Below are 18,711 nucleotides of genomic sequence, written 5' to 3' on the forward strand. Positions count from 1 at the left end.
TTAGCGAACCGACTAGCATTTGTACGAAAGCTTTATTATTATTGCCTAAAAGTAGGAACGTCCTAAATGGTACATTATTTCATTCCTCCCAATAAATGTATTTGGTGATACCTGTCGTTCGTATGGCGGATCCAGGGGAGGGGTGCAGGGGGTGCGCACCCCTCCCTGGCTCGACTTTGTGCACCTACTTCAAAGATTTAACCAATACAAAATAATCTTTTTCCTTTGATTCTAAGGGGTGCACCCCTCCCTGGGTTATCTATGTGCGCTGCACCCCTCCCTGAACAAATTCCTGGATCCGCCCCTGCGAATAGAGCGTCGCAATCAAGTCTGAATTTTAAGATATCGACTAGTGGCCTAATGATACTATTACTCAGTCGTGTCAGTTTTATGCCACGTCAGGCCGTGTTCATTACCACTGTAATTTCTAAAACTAAGTCCCTTGTAAGTATTTTGTTGCTAGGAAGGGAGTGGTCCAAACCATGACTCGTATCCTTCACCCCATGGTTATTAAAATTCAAGAAAAATCGCTAGTTAGCAATATAGTTTTTATTTCTGAGTAAATCTCTTGTGGTCGTTTTGGCTCAAAATCAGTGTTCAGACTCATAACTGATCATTATTTCTAAAAACGCTTTTTTAGTAAACTCTACGTTTTAAAAAAAATCTATAAAGAAAGTTTATGCATAAGCAAGCAGTGTAGTATGAGGTTTTTGTCCTAGTCTTGGTTATAAAAAGCTCCGATTATGCGCAGCCATTATGGTCATGGGCGTATTGGTTTTGTTTCTTCACTATTACGGATTCGAGATGACCCACAACAGCAAAGATAAATGAACTGGCCAATCAGAATAAGACTTCCTAGTGCAAACAAGGTCGCGCCTATCCCCAAGGCGTCATATGTGTTGTCAAAATTATATCCTCCATCAGACGATTTGCTCAAGGGAGATAGGGAATATGCATAGAGGCCAATGGCTCCCAGCGAGATAAAGGCTACAGCTACGATCATAATCCATTTAGCTGTCAGTCGATCCATTCTGAGGTGGCTTCAATTAACTGCTCAAGGGGCGCTGATGCTCTGATTTAGCTGTTGAAACCTGTTTTAGAAAGATACATATTTTGTTAAACTAAACGACAAGGGAAACTAAAGAAAGCCTGACTGACCTAGAGTGAACAATCTTTCTTTACACCCTCTCTTATATATCACCCAGATTTTGAACCATGCGACAGAATATCAATCTCAGGCTACTCGCTCCGGTCAGGCTAAGCCGTTAGAAATAACTAGTTTCGCGTTCTATGAATACCGCTGTTTTTGAAGAGCACAGACTCATTTGTACAGGCTTAGCCTCGTTTATAGGTCAGCTATTCACAGATACCATTAAAAGTCCGTGGGATTTCAAAACACTGGTATTGTTCAACTTGCCGACATTCTTTACATTACAGTTGACTTTTGAAAATGATTTGCTGTTAAAGTGCGCCTAATGCCTAATCACAGACATTATGTAAGTTGAAGATATATTCATCAAAATGCGAAAATCCAAAAAATTTTCGAAATTGGATGCATTCCTGATTTTTAAATGAGTTTTGAAAACGCGCCTTTTCATATATATGGACCGCGCGTAAGGGGGACTGGTGCGATTACGTCATCGGGGTGATACGTTCCAAAAGTGAAAGACTTGCGCATTCTTCCAAGTTGGATTCACTCGTACAATAAGTAAAAGCTCAATATTTCGGCATTTTTTCTTTCTTAAAACTTTTAAAAACAGCACTCTTGACCCACAAAAACTGAATTGGTGTATCACCCCAATGACGTATAAGTCTATACAATTTTTCAGGCTCCTCGAACGCGGTACTGAAATTTCGAGAGTGAGTGGACACGAGAATTTTTCCAACTTTTTCGTGCCGTAAAAAATCAGGAATTCGTTTGAAACGAAAATTATGCTAAGGCTGTTTAGGTGAGTCTTTAGTCATTAAACACAGCGGTATTTACCAAATGAGATAAGGGACTATTTTCTTTATTCCGTGAAACGCGATTTGATATTTTGTATTTTTGACATTTGGCATTATTCGAACACCACGCCCCCCCCCCCAACCACCCTGTAACACATAACTAATTTCTAACTCAAATTCGATCATTGAAGGAAGCACTTTGCAAACTTAACAGCGCCTAATAGTAAATCTAATAATAAAGCCCCGTGTTTAGCATCCCCGGGTAGTTCAAGGACATGACCGTGAACTGAAAGTAAGTGTCAGGTCTGGTGTGAAGCGTAATATATTAAATAAAAAGTATTTTTTCTAATGGTGGCCGGGTTAGCAAATTCAGTAATCGCAGAGCAAAATTCGGATGTCCTTTTGCGTCTGAAAATACCATATTTAGAGTTGTGAATTACGGCAAAGAACTGTTCATTTGAACCTGGCACCTCTCTAAACAAAGGCAAGCTTTATCAGTCTTGACATGATTGTCGATAACGAAAGCTATGATGTAAAATCACAAAATGGTAAAACTTGGAACTTTTGTATTAAATTTTTGTTTGGTACAATTAAGTTTACAGGTCTATCCTAAAAATATCCCCATGAGGTTTATATTTGGGAGGGCCTGCAGGACTTATTATAGAACGGGCTTCGTTTACGTTTCAAATTTAAAGGGCCGTATTTTTGGTAGGGCTTAATTTGCGGGAGCATATTTCCGGAGGTTTACGGTATTTGTCAAAACATGTTGGCCTAAAAGCCTCATTCAGTGATCTTTAGTACAATTTTAGATGTGTATGTGAATATATGTGAAATATATATCTGTACTGCGGTTGTAATGTATCAAATTAAACTGATCCTCGCAGTATATGAAGCAACTTATGGAGCTGCAAATTGAAAGACTCAGAAAAAATTCTAGAATTCTACAATTTTAGAGTTGAATATAGTTTCGCGCGCTGTGGTTGGTCGAGTGACCAGTGATTATGAGACGATAATTATTCACAGCTCGAACGGTGATTATGAGGCTTGCCAGAGTGGATAGAAGTAATACTAAAACGTTTTTTAAAACCTGAATTACGTCATTTCTCTGATATTCGTCTAAAATCACAATTACTATTCACCTCGGACTCGGTGAACATCGATGAATATTTACCTCGGGGCTCGGTAAGTATTCACCGATATTCACTTAACCTTCGGCGAATAGTTGTTAGAGAAGATTCATGCTCAACTTTGATTATTTATTCTGCATATGATAATCTGAATCGACTCGGAACAGAGTTTTCAGAAAGCGTGTGAAATTTGCGAGTAATTTTCCATTCACTTCTATCACACAGGAAGAGAGAGAGAAAAAAAAGAAATTTGAATACTAACCTGGAAAATGTATATATCCAAAAGATAAAGCAACGAATTTTTCAGCAAACGCACAACTTCAGCTTGATCGTTGAGTAATGTTTTCCTGATTGAGAACTCGTTGCATTTTCATAACAGTAATTTGATTCATCGCTTGACTCAGCGCTTCAGATGCAATATTAATATGGATAAGACTTTTAAAAAATTCATTTACATTATGGCAGCAAGCTATAGCATTTTTCATACTCAAAAACATAAATAAAATATTCCATTTTTTATTTAATGCAATTTTCCACATATTTAACATAATAAACTGAAGCTTCCGTTCGTTACTAACAGCGAAGTGTTCTTTCGATTTCAGGTCTTAATTTTGAGACAACTCCTTCGTCTGAGAGGGTAGGTTATGTGATTGAGTATCAATACTGAGGGGTATAATGGTAGCATGCTCACCTCTGGGGTCTCGGTTATGATTTGTGGACTTGGCATCACATGTGACTGAGGAGATTGTTGGGTCTCCCTTGATTTGAGGGTTTGTTGTTGTTGTTGTTGTTGTTGTTTGTTAATTTCTCCGGTTTTCGTTCCTCCGAAAAACCTATCAAGAATTCCTATTCGATCTGCGAGTTATTCGTGCACTTTGTTAGCCCCAGCCAAATGTTTTTCCAGGGTATCGATCGATTACGCGGATTCGTTAGGTAGCAATGGTGGTTCAGAAATTCTCAACAAAGTATAGGAAGGTCGAGGACTATTAAGGGTCCTTGCCCCACTGGAACGTAATATCAAAAGGACTGTAGACCGTAAATCAAGGGAAGAGACATCAAGGGCAGTCATTTCATCAACACTCAATCTTTCTATGATCACTGCAATTGCTTTGTTTGGTAGTATTTATTATTGCGAAAGATTGCGAAAGATTGTATGTCAGGTTCTTCAACATGATAATGCTGGAGCAAAAAGAAAAAGAAAACGCTCTGTACAATATTTACAATAAACTTCTGAATATGCATAAGAATATTTACTTTCAAATTGGTAAGTCCTTGCATTGTCCAAATGAACTATCAGTTCTATTAACTATATTTCTTTCTGTCAGTTGAAATGATCAGTAGAATGTTTTAACTTGAAAGGTTTTTCAAGGCACGAAACCAGTCCATGGTTCCACTCCCCATAGTCACCGTTGCTATGGCCCCACAAGCTCAACAAATTAGCTAAAATATTTCGGAAATTAAAACTCTGATCGCAGAAAATTGGTAATAAGCTATTTCTATTGTTTACTCCTGTGAAACTAAAAGAAAATTGCTTCCTAATTCTTGTAGTACTCTTTCAAAAAGATATGGTGTAGTTGTTTGTGGGAGAAGATCGATTCCACTGGGAAACCTACTGCCACGGTGAGCTTGTTGACTTTGCCGGGTTATAGGCAATGTAGAGGTTACTGATCCTTTCCACATGAAGCCACTTTGCCAGGTCCTTTGTGAGCGATCCATTTCGGCTTCAAGCAAGAACAACATTACTTACATGAATATATATATATATATACAGTCAATTCAAAAAATGTTGTCGTCGACCAACTCAAGCCTACGCGACTGGACCGAAAGGAACTCTGGGTAGCAATTATTGAAGCCGAGTTGACTCCATAATTTTATCTGACTAGTTATGCCTGGTTTACAGCACGAACCTTTGTAGGCGAGCGGGAAGTGTTGAAGTAGACGTTTTTTTAATGCATTCATATTTTCAGAATTGTGAACTGAATCATAACTACTTTGTTTTTTCTTTCCCTAAACCCGAAGACATGCATTTTATGGATTAATTCTAGCCATTATTACCTTATTACTAGCGGGAACAATTTATTCAGAACGAATATTTAATCGCTCAGTGATTTTTACCCATATTCCTTTCGGTCCAGTCGCGTAGGCTTGAGCAGGTCGACGACAACGTTTATTGAATTGACTGTATATATTTTACTCTTCAAGCTACGCGACGCTGCTCCTGTTGTTTTTTTCACTTTCAATCCGCAAGTGTTCTTCATCAGCCTCAGCTATCGCCTGTAACAAATCTACTTTACGTGATTCAAATGGGTGATCACTTCCTCCCAACACCACTATAGGACGTGTACGATAAGGCTGGATCGCTTCTATGTTCAGCACATGATAGATCAACCTATTCAGATCGTTCGGTAACTTGTATGCAAGTCTTGAGCTGAGAAAGTCAGGTATATCTTTAGGTTCTCCATTGTACTTGAAGTAGGCCGGAATGAACTTGGGCGAATTTGGATCTCTGATTATCTCGCCGGATACAAGGTTCAACTGCGCTGTGATATCTAGGACTGAAAACAAAGTAAAACAATAGTTTAAGGGCTGATAATATTTTCTTGTGCACTAGGTTATGCATTCAAGTAATTTGGAGAGTGGTATAGTAAACTGAAACCTGGCATGCGCACAGAATGACGTGGTGCTGTTCACTTGTTAAATTAACAAGGCGCACCCCAGGATTTAGTCTTCTACGCAGCCGCTATTAGTGTCGTCACGCAATGCTTACCCCTAAGCGTGGCGTGACGACACTAATAGCGGCTGCGTAGGAAACTACCCAGGATTTTACTAATAAATGATTTATATGAATCATAAATCATTCATTAGTGAAATCCTTTCGTGCGTCTCGTTATTTTGACATTCACGTTTTTCGGTTGAGCGGCTATTTTTATTCTCGTACCCAAAGCCTTCTAATCTTTCTAACGAAAAAATCACAAACCTTCGATCTTTTAGTGAGAAGGATTTGGGTACGAGAATGCGGCCATTTAAAAAAAAAGTTTGAACCGAAAATAAAGATTAAAAGGTTCTTGAGATGACATGGAACCATTAAAGTGCGCTATATGTACTTACGGTCATCACTTTCCGCGTCTAATTCCTTAGTTCTTTTTTTCCATCTCGCCATTTTACTCGAAGCCAAGACTACGACGCATTTGGCCTCGCGAATTTCTTCCTCGTACCATCTCACAACGCCACTTGATATCTCATTCTCTGACCATAGATCTGCTCTTACTTCCACCAAACCCGTGGATGTCAGTAGTTCACCCAGACAATGTACTACCCATTTGCACTGTTGGCAGCACCGAGCACTCATCAGGAAAACCCTTTTTATCCCTTCTATTCAATAGAAAAAGAGATAGGAAAAAAAGGATGTTAAAGTGATGGGATTATTGCTTATGTCGAAAAAAGTCCCAAAGCCTTGCATTCGGCCTTCTATAGTTGAAACTTTGAGTTAATTCTATAAAAATGGTTTGTCTGTATGTAATTAATTAACTATCATCATCAACATTATTACCATTATTATCATTAATCATTTCATCAGCATGGACATTGACATCATCAGCCATCATCTTCGTCATTAATTATTATTATGATCACCATCATCCTTGTCATCGACAACATTAACCTGCTTCCTCATCGTCGTCATTATCATGATATCATCTTTATCAACATCATGTATCATGCTCATCATTATTATGTTTCTACCAAGTTCGAACTAACCATCAAGAAGGGGTTCTCCAGAGCGAGACGGGGAATGATCACTGGAGACTGCTATCCGTTGTGACGGGTTCGGAAGCTTATAAACCACTGAAACAAAGAAAAAACCTCATAATCAATGCCTTATTCTTCGTGCAACTGGGTTGTTTATTGTAAGTCTAAGGAACTAATGAGGAATGGTATGTTATCGTCAACCAACATGGCGGCTATTACGTAACATGCAACCCAAAAATACAATAGTCCCCTTCACAGTTCCCTGCGCCATCTTGAAAGGTAGCCGTGCCTTTGCATCGAAGCAAGACGAATGATGACCTCGCAATGCTAGAGACATGTGAATAATTGTCCAAGGTGTTTTTAAAAAGGCCTCTATCATTGCAAGCTCACCGTTCGTTCAAAGGCACTGCTACCTTTCGAGATGGCGCAGGGAACTGTGAAGGGGACTATATTGTAAGCTATTGTAACTCTGCAATGTTCTTAACCAACTGATTAGTAAAGTATAATAAGATATAAAGGTTATATATAATTTACTAGAGGAAAGAGCTAGACCTACCCTTAGTAAAGCAATACTTGTAGACGAAGAATAAAGCAACCAGCGCAACTCCAAAAATAACCCCAGCAACGGCTACGAAGACTTTGGTGCTATCATCCGATTTATTTCCCCATACAGTAGTGGCTAAAATAAATAGAAAATCAAGCAAGAAGTATTAAAAATGTCATAATCGTAAACCTGAGTACTGCTATTCAGTATCGTGCATTCGCCTTTCAGTCTCGGGGTTTTATCCCTGTAGTCAGCATCACATATGAGTAGAGTTTGATATAGAGCAAGTCTCTACTATGATTAGAGGATTTTTCTCGGCAGGTTCTCCGGTTTTCCTCCCTCCGTAAAACATACCATTCTAAAGCGATCAGCGTGAATTAGCCTTGCTCTTGCTTTGACCGGTGAGGTTGTTTCAGGGTTTGATCTGTGAGTTAGCTGTGCCCTGACTTTGATCAGCCCAGAGGTTATTTCAAGGTATCAATAAAATTCAAAGCCAGAGTTTACCAAAGCGTGTTTTTTTTACCGCCAGCCGACTCTTGCGCAAAGTGAGCCAGCTTGAGGAAAACGCTGTCCTGCGTTTAAGAATGTCGATAAGCCATTAAAGCAATTATTTTTTTGTTTTCATTTTACAGCGGAAAAGAAGTGAACCTTTATATTTGGTTAGAATAATTGACTGCAAAAAGGCGCACTCTTTGCAATGGTAAGTATAAGAACCTACTAATTGTATATTTGGCTGAAGAACAAGCCAAAACGTCTAACAAACGTCTAACAAAAGTTTAAGTTAAGCTAGAGTCAATTATTTTATAATATAGGTGTCAATGAATCCTGACAACAACCAATCAATTCTTAAAACCACTAATTTTGCTTGCGAAAAATAAAACAGTTGAGGAGACTTGCCTGAAACTTTGGCAATCTTTTGAGGGTAGGACACCATAATCCTGGCTTTTCTTGTTGTCTCATTGCTCTCATGGACGCCTATCACCTGTATGGAAGTCAATAAAAACGTAAAGGTAAAAACTTCGTGCACTCTCAGCTGAATAGAGGCTTTGCACCAACAAGTGACGGCAGCCATGTTAGATGGCAGGAAAAATACAATCGTTTTACATGAGAAAGAATTCAGCCCCAAGAGCAAAGGGTTTTTCTTGTTTTGCCATCGAACCACAGGCAGTCCAAGCTGTATTATGGGCGCCGATACGTGGTGGTGCAAAGCCTCTTTTCACGAGTACCGCTGTTTTTGAAGACCACAGACTCATTTGCACAGGCTTAGCCTCGTTTATAAGTCACCTGTTCACCATTATTAAAATATTGATATTGTTCAACTTGCACATTTTTTTTACACTACAGTTGACTCTTGCAAATGATTTGCCCTTGAACTATGCTAAACCTGTACAAATGAGTCTTGAGTCAAACACGGCAGTATTTACCGAATGAGAAAAGAAAACACTGAGAGGTGTCCCTTATGGGTGCTTCAGTGCTAGTTTCTAGCTTCGCACGAGAACTAAATACTAGTTATACAATGGTTTTGAGTAGAATATCCCACCAGCACACAAGTGTTTTGTGTACGTAAATCTAAAACTCTCTAATAATTTACCTTGATGGAGTAGTTATGCTGTTGACACTCCTCTGACAAGATGATAGAATAATTGTATCTTGAAATCTTTGGAAATACAAAACAACAGAAAATCAACAATAAAATAGGGTGCCACTGCACTTATATTCCAATAATTCATCCTATACCACAACGCATATTTACGAGGCTACGGTAAGACACGGTACGGCTACAATACGACTAAGAATTTGCTGTATCGTTTTGCATTCCTACGAAAACTGCCTTGTGCTATAGCCATAATTACACTGGCGTGATTCGATTAATTAGTGGAAGACAATGGGAAGCCATTTCAATGTTACAGCATGTCGTATAATGTAAAGTCAGTACCGTATGTTTCCCACTCGTGAGATAACCATTCTTATGGCAATCCATTTCAATGTTACGGCATGTCGTACCATGTACATGCTGTAAGTCAGTGTCGTATGTTTCCCACTCATACGATAACCATTCTTATGGCAAACCATTTCAATGTTACGGCATGTCGTACCGTGTACATACTGTATTAAGGCAGCACTATATATTTTCCCATTTTATACGGAAAAAGTCATACAGGGACTGTATAGCGGCTGCCAGAGGCGCATTCTCATTGCTTTCAGTTCCACCCTGTTGGCTGTGCCAAATAACACGTTTTTTTGTTTTTTGTTTGCCTTCTAACGAATTTTGGAATTGAGGAAAAACCCATACTCAAAACTAACCTCTGAAATATCATTTCGAAATGTCTGTAGCCCAGAGCATTTTTCAGGGTTTTGCAGATTTGTCCAGGCGACACGAAATCGTTTGATGTCGATTGATTGATCTGCACAATGAATGCTCCAAAACAAGGATATTGTACCACGGTCAGTATCGACTGTGCTATTTAAATCGGAAATAAAACCTAGAAATAATAAAAAAAAAGGAAATTTTAAGATGATCAATGAATTCATTTTCTTATAGTATCTAAACGAAAAGAATAACTAGAAGTTTCTTGAGTAGATATCTCGGACGATATCCATCGTCCATCATCAGTTTAATGACTCTCTATATTCTTTTCGTTTATAAACTTTTAGCCCAAAGAAACATATTCACACTTATAGTATCTGCTAAATAATCTTTATATAATAGTTTCTTCCAAAAAATTCAATTAATAAATTATAAATAAATAAATAAAATTGAAAATAGCCAAATGATTGAAATATCATAACTTGTTTTAAAAAGTCCGTTTACTGCGAATGAAATCATTGACAAATCGGTAACCTAGAAAGCTAATATACCTTTTTTAGATTGTATGTTATTCTCCTTTCTTATTTTAAAGGTTCAAAGGAGTGTGGGTGCCGGCTTGCTATCCAATCCACCCTCCCCTCCCCTCTCCAACCCATCTGGAAAAAAACCTTGAAAATACCTATCGTTACTTTACTTTTTATCATTGAAAATCTTAACTTAAAATGTTTTGTAATGACGGACTGTCACTTACAGCAGCTTGTATGCATCTTGAACTCCTTGAATTCGCACTTTTCTGTATGAACAATGATAAAATTTAGCTGTAGTAGACAAGACTACATATCGTGAAGCGGATAAGAAAAAGTGGAGGGACGAAAAAGGGACTGGAAAATATAGTCCAATCCCCTTCGTTTTCCTCTCCCTCTTCCCTTTTCCGTATAAACGCAGGATAGTCAACACTTTTATCAGTGACGTTACCTTTGACGTAGACTTTCTTTTCGACCATTTCTTTGGACGGCAGACTTTGGAGTATTAGTCTGTACTCTGAGCCAAATTTAATGTAATTAAACGTATGATATGGCTCTTTGTCCTCCTTAACAAACAATAATTTCTTTGGTAAGTTAGAATGTTTAACTTAGGTAGCTGGGTAACAGCATTGCAGACGTTTTGCTGCGCTAGTTATGGACTATTCGTAGCAAGAGTACCAGAGTTGGAGGGGTGAGCACACGCGTATTGGCGCGAAAATACCCGAAAAAATCCACAGGTAGCCCTACCCAAAAAAGCTTGCAGTGATTTGGATCAAACGGTTCATGCAACGTCGGTCAGGGCTTTCAGGGATATCAGTTCCAGGCTTTGTTATATAAGCAAATCTGTTAAGATAGGCAATTAGTATAGTTTGTCATATATATTTTTCATTTTGCTCTTCTTACTTTCGAGTTGATTTGAATGCATCTCTGAAAACCGGCATGTCCAGCAAAGCCAAGTATATGTACTTGATACCCCCACAGATCATTGTACCCTACAACATAATATAAAGAAGATGGAACTTAGAAATAGGTTTAGTAACTTAGAAATAAGCAATGCTACACACTAAACACTGCAATTACGACAATAAACATCTTAGAAAAAAGAAAAACGACGATATCGCGGAACATAAAGAAAAGACATACGTGGAATCCAGAAACTGGGTGAAAATTTCAAACTCATATATATTGTTTTTTGGTTTCCTTGGATAAAGACACTGAACGTTAGCCTGCGTTGTTTGTTGGTCCGCGGTGTCGTTGTGAGGAGGAGCAAGCGCAATTAACCGCAGGCCACCACACAACGCAGGCTAACTGAAATTTTTAAAACGTCGCGGCGTAGAGGTTTACACTCTACAAACAGTAGAGTCTATATTATGACACAAAACCAAATACCAACAGCAAACACAAGACAAGTTTTACCTATATCTGGAGGTTTCCAGCCAATCTGTATGACAGGTTTTCCCTTGTGAATAAACACTGCTGTGTTAAAGTCCTTTGGTGGTCCTGCGAATGACTTGCAGTTTGGAAACCTCGAATTGGCACATGTCTTCCCTAAAAATATGGTTATAAGAATTTTAGCTTGTAACAAACAATAGTAAGAGCGTTGTGAATGGTTGAAAACTTTTCTAAAATAGACGCTCTTTTCCGTGAAAATTGCTTTTCCAAGCAGCGTTTTGTAAGAATGCGCGCCCGATAGTAAGAAAACAAAAAAAATTAATTTTTAAAAAAACGCTTTTTCTCAGTCTATTTCAGAGCCCTATCATTCTCATTGTGCATGCCCAACTAGCATTAGTCAGGCAGGTGCAGTGAGAGTAAGAATGCAAGGTTCTGGTCATCGGAACGGATTCTCTGTTGAGTTATTGACTTACCTTTACCAGCCTTCCCACAGACTGGCGTCTTATCTAAGGAAAAGAAATGTAAAAAAATTATGTTTAGAGCAAAACGTCATTTAAGCCATATTCATTTTACTTAGTGGACCTAAACATAGAACGGTCGCCACTCTCTTTCCCAGTGCTTCCACAGCTTTTTTGATGGCTTCAATTTAAAAGACTAAAAGGTACTGGGAACTATGTCGTTAAGACTTACGTACCTGTTTCTCGTCTAGTTCGTTTGCACTTGACTCCATTACCTAATAAAACAGATTGTGATTTAGATAACCAGTCTGTTAGACATGCGCAGTAGCGTCTTTAAAAACATGTGTGGTACTGATTCGTATTTACAAACAGGCGAAGTAACTCTACTTTGTCTTCAGTACAGACATGCGCAGTAGCATTATTTACTTTTGTCTTTACAGACATGTGCAGTAGAACTCTGTACCTCTTTACAGCCATACCACTAGCTATGTTCCTTTACGTGTTCGCATGCGCAGTAGCATGTTCCGTTTTATTTTCTTGGGCATGCGCAGAAGCATTATGTACCCTTAACCTATCTACTCATCAGAGATGTTCTAAGATTATCCCCTAATGCATTGCAAATATTAATGATTGATGAAAAATAAATAAAAATCCAACATTTTATATTACATACATACCATCAGACAATACAATTCTCCAAGCTCCGTGCTTGCCGCTCTTTCTCACAAGACATTCAAATAACCCACAGTTGTTTTGCGATATCTTTATAATTTTTAAAAATTCACGTTTTTGCTTTGAGCGCCTTTTGATTTGGTATCCACTTGACTTGGTAATGTTCAGTAGAAGGCCATCTTTGAACCACAGAACCTCTGATGTCTTTGAAGGAATCTTGCATTTTAACCTACAAGTTGCTCCAAGATTTGCTTGGATTGGCTTGACTTTTATTTTCTGGGGAAAAAGTATTTTTTCACTTCAAAAACTCAATCACCACAAAATCTGCCTCGTTTCCTTAACAAACTGATTCCCTTGATGCAACACAAAGGACCTCCACAGTTCTCTATGTACTATATTGATAGAGTGCACGCACTAAACCCGTGAAACATATTTAGTACTAATTAGTAGTAATTCATACATAATCCTTTGTTTTCTATTGTTTGATTATCATTATTTAGTGCTAAAAATTAGTATTTGTTTCACGGGTTTAGTGCGAGCACTCTAAGGAAGACTAGTGACGAAAAAAATATTCCTTCATAGTCTCCCCCTTCCTTAAAATCTACACAGGACCCCCAAAGTGGAAAAACGAGGATTGCCTGCGTAGCTAGGTGAAAGCTAAAATAAAATTAAAAAAATAAACAATAATAAACTAAAATAAAATATTGACAAGCATCTGAACTGTCGCCAGCAATAAATATAAAACGATAGATAAAATGCCAAACCAGAATAACAATGGCTATTAATAACAATGAATGACATAAAATACGTGAATAGTGGGCACAAATATGTTTGGTATGCACAAAAGAAAAACAAAGTCTGTTTAGATAGATAATTCAAATACCAGCAATGAAAACAATGGGTTTTGCTAGGAAAGACAAAAATGCTTTTATGAAATATTCATATAAATAATAGAAATAATCAGGTTGAATGTTCTTATCCTTAATATTAGAGGCAGCCCTCAATTACAGATGGAAACTACAGTGTTGTTGATATAGAACCCTTTGTGCTGACATAATTAATGACAAAAATCGCCTCCAGCAAAACAAACGAAAATCACTCTAAAATTGGAATTCTAATAAAAGTTTGTTAACTAATCGGATTTGTTTTTTGTTTTTTGTCTGCTTTCGTTTCATGAAATGTATATTTTTAGTGTTTTTCAAAGCCAAGGTTGCACTGCGTCACTAGAGTTTTCGAGTGCTTCAAGTGGTGTATTTTAAAAGTGTTTTGTTTGCTCTTTTCTAATCGCAATTTACAATTCATTTTATTACCCACAGATATTGTGCTTTACTCATGATATCGTCATTCATATCTGTTATTAAAGTGTACTATTTACGAAAGGTTTGTCTATTTTTGGGATTCTCATCGCCATAGAAATAGTTTTTACTTCATAGAATTTCTCATGACCTTTTTCTTTTTCTTTTTTCTTTTTCTTTTCTTTTCCCTCTCGTCCTTTCTTTCCTTTAAAAGAGTGTTTGTATATGAGAGAGATAAGGAGGCCGTCTTTTTTTCTATTTTCTCCAGTCGTATTCGATATCGGTGAATCAACTCAAGACTACACACCAAGTATATAAACACATATATACGTTAGTTCACTTCTAGATTGACGTATGAAAACTTTAAATAGGAGCAGATAATACAATTGCGATAAAATCTATGAGGTCTTGCATGATATCGTGTTGTTTTTCTGACCTAACAAAAATAGAGATTAGACTTAGAAGTAATGATGGACTTGCGGGTAGAACATTCTAGTAGGTCTTGAGATAGAGCGGTAAGGCAGGGCCTCTTGCCTTATGTGACTTTTACTTCATTAAACGATACATTTGGTATAGAAAGGCTTGCCAATATATGACGGTGTCATTTTTTTCTTATCATTATAATCATTACCACCATCAGAATTAACATCACCATTATTATTATCATCTAACTTGCAACAATAGAAGATAATATAGGTAAGTTGTAGTGCTTGGGAACGAGGTTATTCCGGGCGAAAGCCCTTGGAATTAAATTCGGAAAAATTAATTTCCGACCTCGCTTTCGCCCGGAATAACCTCGTTCCCAAGCACTACAACTTACCTATATTATCTTCTACTATTTCATTAGTGCCACGCGGTCCACACTCATCTTTGCATCATAATTACCGCGACCTAACATCTATTTCACCCCGGCCTGCTCTCAGTCTGACCTCTAGCTCAGCTGGTAGAGCATCGGTAGTACAATTCCGAAGGTCGTGGGTTCGATTCCCAGCGAGGTCGGAAATTAATTTTTCCGAATTTAATTCCAAGGGCTTTCGCCCGGAATAACCTCGTTCCTAAGCACTACAACTTACCTATATTATCTTCTACTATTTCATTAGTGCCACGCGGTCCACATACTCCTAACTTGCAACAATTAACGAACAGATAGCCACTAGTGGTACAAAATATAGCCATACAGCTATTTTAAAAAAGGTTGAAGGGGCGGAAGGCGATAGGCGACAAGTAACTTAGGAGAGAGTAACTTAGCTCATTTCAAGATTCAAAAACAGGCGGAATTGCTCGTATTTCCTATCATTATTCTTGTCAAAAACACAGATGTTGTTGTTGAGATATTTAGGTTCACGTAGTCGATGAAACCATTTCAAACGCCTGGATTATTCGTGTTTGGATATATGCCCATCGTGCCTTTCGGTCCGCGCCATTTGCCGTCCATATTGCCGTTCGCTCCTTTAAAATTTAAAAAAATAGCCCTGAGTATTACGACATCTGCAGTGCCAGCAATTGTTTCCATACAGTACAGAACGACCTGTCATTCAGTATGGCTGCTTCAAGAAGTCCCCCGAAGGCCGAGTAATGAGTCACTTTGTGTTTTCCGAATTTAAAAGCTTTAAAGACACCAATAAAATAAAACTTCTATCTTACGAGGAACCATTTTATGATTCAGTATTTGTTTACGGCCAGAGGGCGAAATCCCGATTCGAAATACAAACAACCAGAATTCATTAATGTGCCCCTCAACGACGTCGTGATAATATCAGTAATAATGTACAATATTTGATATGATAATGATAAAAAATAACGATGATGATGATGTTAATAATAAAGAAGGGATTTTAAACTGATGAAGATGATAGAGGTGTTGTTAAAGAGTTAACAAATTTGTTGATAATTTTCCGTAGCCACAGTCGTAGATTATAGTCTACTGCTTACACAAATATGTCGTACCGCATTCGAACAGAGCAGAATTGACCAAATGCATAAATGTATATGTACCTAGAAGTTTTCAAATAGAAAAAATGTAAAACATTGAATAGCGCAGCGCAACCGTGACGTCATAAAAACGAAGACAAAGGCGAAATTCGGACAAACAAACTTACAAGTTTACTTTCAGCAGATAATTTTCACAGCCGATCGCAGTTGATTTTAGTTTAAATGGGTTATTATTGTAACTTTAAGTAAAAATAATAAAATCGGTTCGTATATTCCTCGTTAAACAGAATGCAATGTTTGTCCGAATCTTTAAGTTATTTTTAGAATCAGTGCGCTGCGCTATTCTCACTAGAAATTCGGGCGCGGAGAAATTTGTTTGAGCGAAGAAAAAGTGAGACCAGAACTAGATTATTCTGTTCAATGATATTTTCACGGACAGGAAGGATCTACTATTTATAGCTATTTTATGCAAGAAGTGATAGAAATTGAAAATTTTGGCTTCCAAAACAATTTCAAAGTACAGGCTAGATATATACGCGGAAGACTACATCCCGGGCGGAGATGGACCACATAAAATACAAGAAATGTATGTAATTTGGTCTGTGAGGGGGCCGTGAGACGCACTCTACGCCCGGGATGTAGTCTTTTTCTCAAAACACACCATTTAGTCACAAGCCAAGCCTGGTATTCTTTATCCTCCCATTTTGTTGTATCATGAAGCAATCGTACATGAAACTGAGACTCATTAGGATGGATTTCTAACCGAGGCCGAGTATACTCTGCCCAGGTTTAATGCGAGTGAAATGTGATAAATAAACTGTCGAAGACAAAGGCGAAATTCGGACAAACAAACTTACAAGTTTACTTTCAGCAGATAATTTTCACAGCCGATCGCAGTTGATTTTAGTTTACATGGGCTATTATTATAACTTTAAGTAAAAATAATAAAATCGGTTCGTATAATCCTCGTAGCGGTTAAACAGAATGCAATGTTTGTCCGAATCTTTAAGCTATTTTTAGAATCAGTGCGCTGCGCTATTATAATTATGATAATGAAAATGTATAAATGTATGAATAAAAATGGAGATGGACCTAAACTGAAGTCTGAGAAAAAATCTGGAACTCCGACTGTTTCTGAGTTTTTTTAGAATTATAATTATCATCATTTTGATTCACAAAAGGTTTTTAATCCCTGCTGATTTTTAAGTGAATACCGGTCGCGACATGTATCGTTTATTCCAGCGAAACTTGAAAACTCCACATAGTAGCTTCACCACTAATGCCGTGTTTTGCTAGAAAGTTAAACTTGACACTGTAATCAGCAAAAACCAGTCATAGATTATAAGAAAAGCGTAGGAAGTCACGAGCTATTTGATGTTGATATCCTCATCATCCATGCGGAAATAAATACATCCCACCATCGATAAACCAAATATTTGACCCACGTTTACTTCAAAAACTTTTCCACAGATGTTACAACAAACGAATTAAATGTCATGGAATTCATAAATATATTTTCTTATTTGACAAAAACGCCTTATTTTTGAAGTAGTGAATAAAACTAGAGGGATGTGTTATGATATGATATCCTTCACGTCCATCCATAGGTGAGTACAGACAGGAACTACATCTAAGATAGTTCGTACTTTGAAACACAATGAACGACTGAACTGCTATACACAAACTAGCTTGACTATTAATATATAGTAAAAGTTTAATAGCGAAAATTCGAAAGTTTTCTCTTTTACTGAATTAAATATATACACATTCATAAATGAATGAAGCCGAATTCACTTTCGATTGACCCGAATAATTTAATAGCATCTTCTGAGCGGTTTCTAGGTCACTTACCTTTTTATGATTGGTTCTTGCCGACGTTTTACCATCGGGAAAAGCTTTGGCGTCATCTGATAGTAAAATTAGAATAAACAACGCGAAAGAAAATAGCAAAACCAGTTTCAAAACAGCCATCTTTTCTGTGGAGTAAGGACTCGAACACTGAGCAAGAGGATGTCGATATGACCATTCAAGCGCAACACTGCCAATCATATATTGATCAAATATCACGAAGGTTGATCAAGAGAAGAGGTCGTTTACGTCAGTGACGTCGAATGAAGATGTCATGTTGATTGTCAGATTTTCCATGGCCTAGTGAATGATGGATCGAAAGGCCATGCTTGTCATTTGTAGTTTTTGCTTTGGAAAGTGAACTTTACTTAGGCTTGTCTTTTTTAAAGCCGAACAAAAACTTCCTTTGTTTCGCATAAGAGTCATAACCCTATCCTTAAGGAGTGTTCTTGCTACGATATCTGTAACATGCGGAAGGAAATTCAGGCTGAGCATGAATTTAATTTCTTGAGGGCAAAGAGGTTACTGCGTGACGCCCAGCTCCTCCATAAAACCCCAACTAACTTTTTTTACAGTATTTTTCTTTTCTGTTTTTTTTCCCCCTGTAAAAAAGCTTGGAATTCGAATCAGACGAAGGAGAATAAGACACCGCTCGTCTGTTACCACACCGTGGGTCCCAGGGGCTCTCTCGCTTCTCGGATTTCACTGAGTGTTTCACTGTATTCCTTTTTCTTGAAGCAAAAAAATTGAAAAACCTCAAGACCGCACAACGTGTTGAAAGTATGTAACGTATGTAAAATGTAAGATACTACTTCTGTACTACTGCTACATTATGGTTAGTTCAGGGTATTTTTTCCCCTGAACTCTGAAGACGAAATGTCGGTTACCAGTGGGAGCCCCTGATATCTACTACTTCCCGC

At 37.8% G+C, this 18,711-nt stretch overlaps 1 protein-coding gene and 1 long non-coding RNA gene across 2 annotated transcripts; both read right to left on the minus strand.

Moving 5' to 3' along the window:
- Positions 1–534: 534 nt before the first annotated feature.
- On the minus strand, positions 535–3,548 carry LOC116286876 (uncharacterized). The gene is made up of 2 exons (XR_004195999.2): positions 3,334–3,548; positions 535–1,091 (listed from the first exon to the last, which is right to left on the minus strand). It is a non-coding gene; the product is annotated as an uncharacterized LOC116286876 (long non-coding RNA).
- A 23-nt stretch (positions 3,549–3,571) lies between these two features.
- On the minus strand, positions 3,572–18,162 carry LOC116286875 (uncharacterized). The gene is made up of 15 exons (XM_031693461.2): positions 17,795–18,162; positions 12,722–12,992; positions 12,281–12,319; positions 12,060–12,092; positions 11,611–11,742; positions 11,098–11,186; positions 10,646–10,760; positions 10,422–10,463; positions 9,667–9,845; positions 8,954–9,019; positions 8,260–8,344; positions 7,375–7,497; positions 6,828–6,914; positions 6,180–6,443; positions 3,572–5,626 (listed from the first exon to the last, which is right to left on the minus strand). The coding sequence occupies exons 1-15, from the start codon at positions 17,990–17,992 to the stop codon at positions 5,274–5,276; spliced, it is 2,076 nt and encodes a 691-aa protein (XP_031549321.1). The 5' UTR covers positions 17,993–18,162; the 3' UTR covers positions 3,572–5,273.
- Positions 18,163–18,711: the final 549 nt, after the last annotated feature.

Source organism: Actinia tenebrosa, unplaced genomic scaffold (assembly GCF_029948245.1).
Source record: "Actinia tenebrosa isolate PJP-AT-01 unplaced genomic scaffold, QUT_ActTen_1.0 PGA_scaffold0__85_contigs__length_37466705, whole genome shotgun sequence".
In the NCBI taxonomy this organism is placed as follows: Eukaryota; Metazoa; Cnidaria; class Anthozoa; order Actiniaria; family Actiniidae; genus Actinia; species Actinia tenebrosa.

Excerpts from the sequence above, each read along its gene's own strand:
- LOC116286875 (XM_031693461.2), bottom strand. The coding sequence starts at position 17,992 with ATGATTGGCAGTGTTGCGCTTGAATGGTCATATCGACATCCTCTTGCT. Across the intron at positions 11,187-11,610 it reads CTGGAAACCTCCAGATATAG|GGTACAATGATCTGTGGGGG; the intron begins GTAAAACTTGTC and ends ATTATGTTGTAG. Across the intron at positions 10,761-11,097 it reads GCATTCAAATCAACTCGAAA|GAGGACAAAGAGCCATATCA; the intron begins GTAAGAAGAGCA and ends TTGTTTGTTAAG.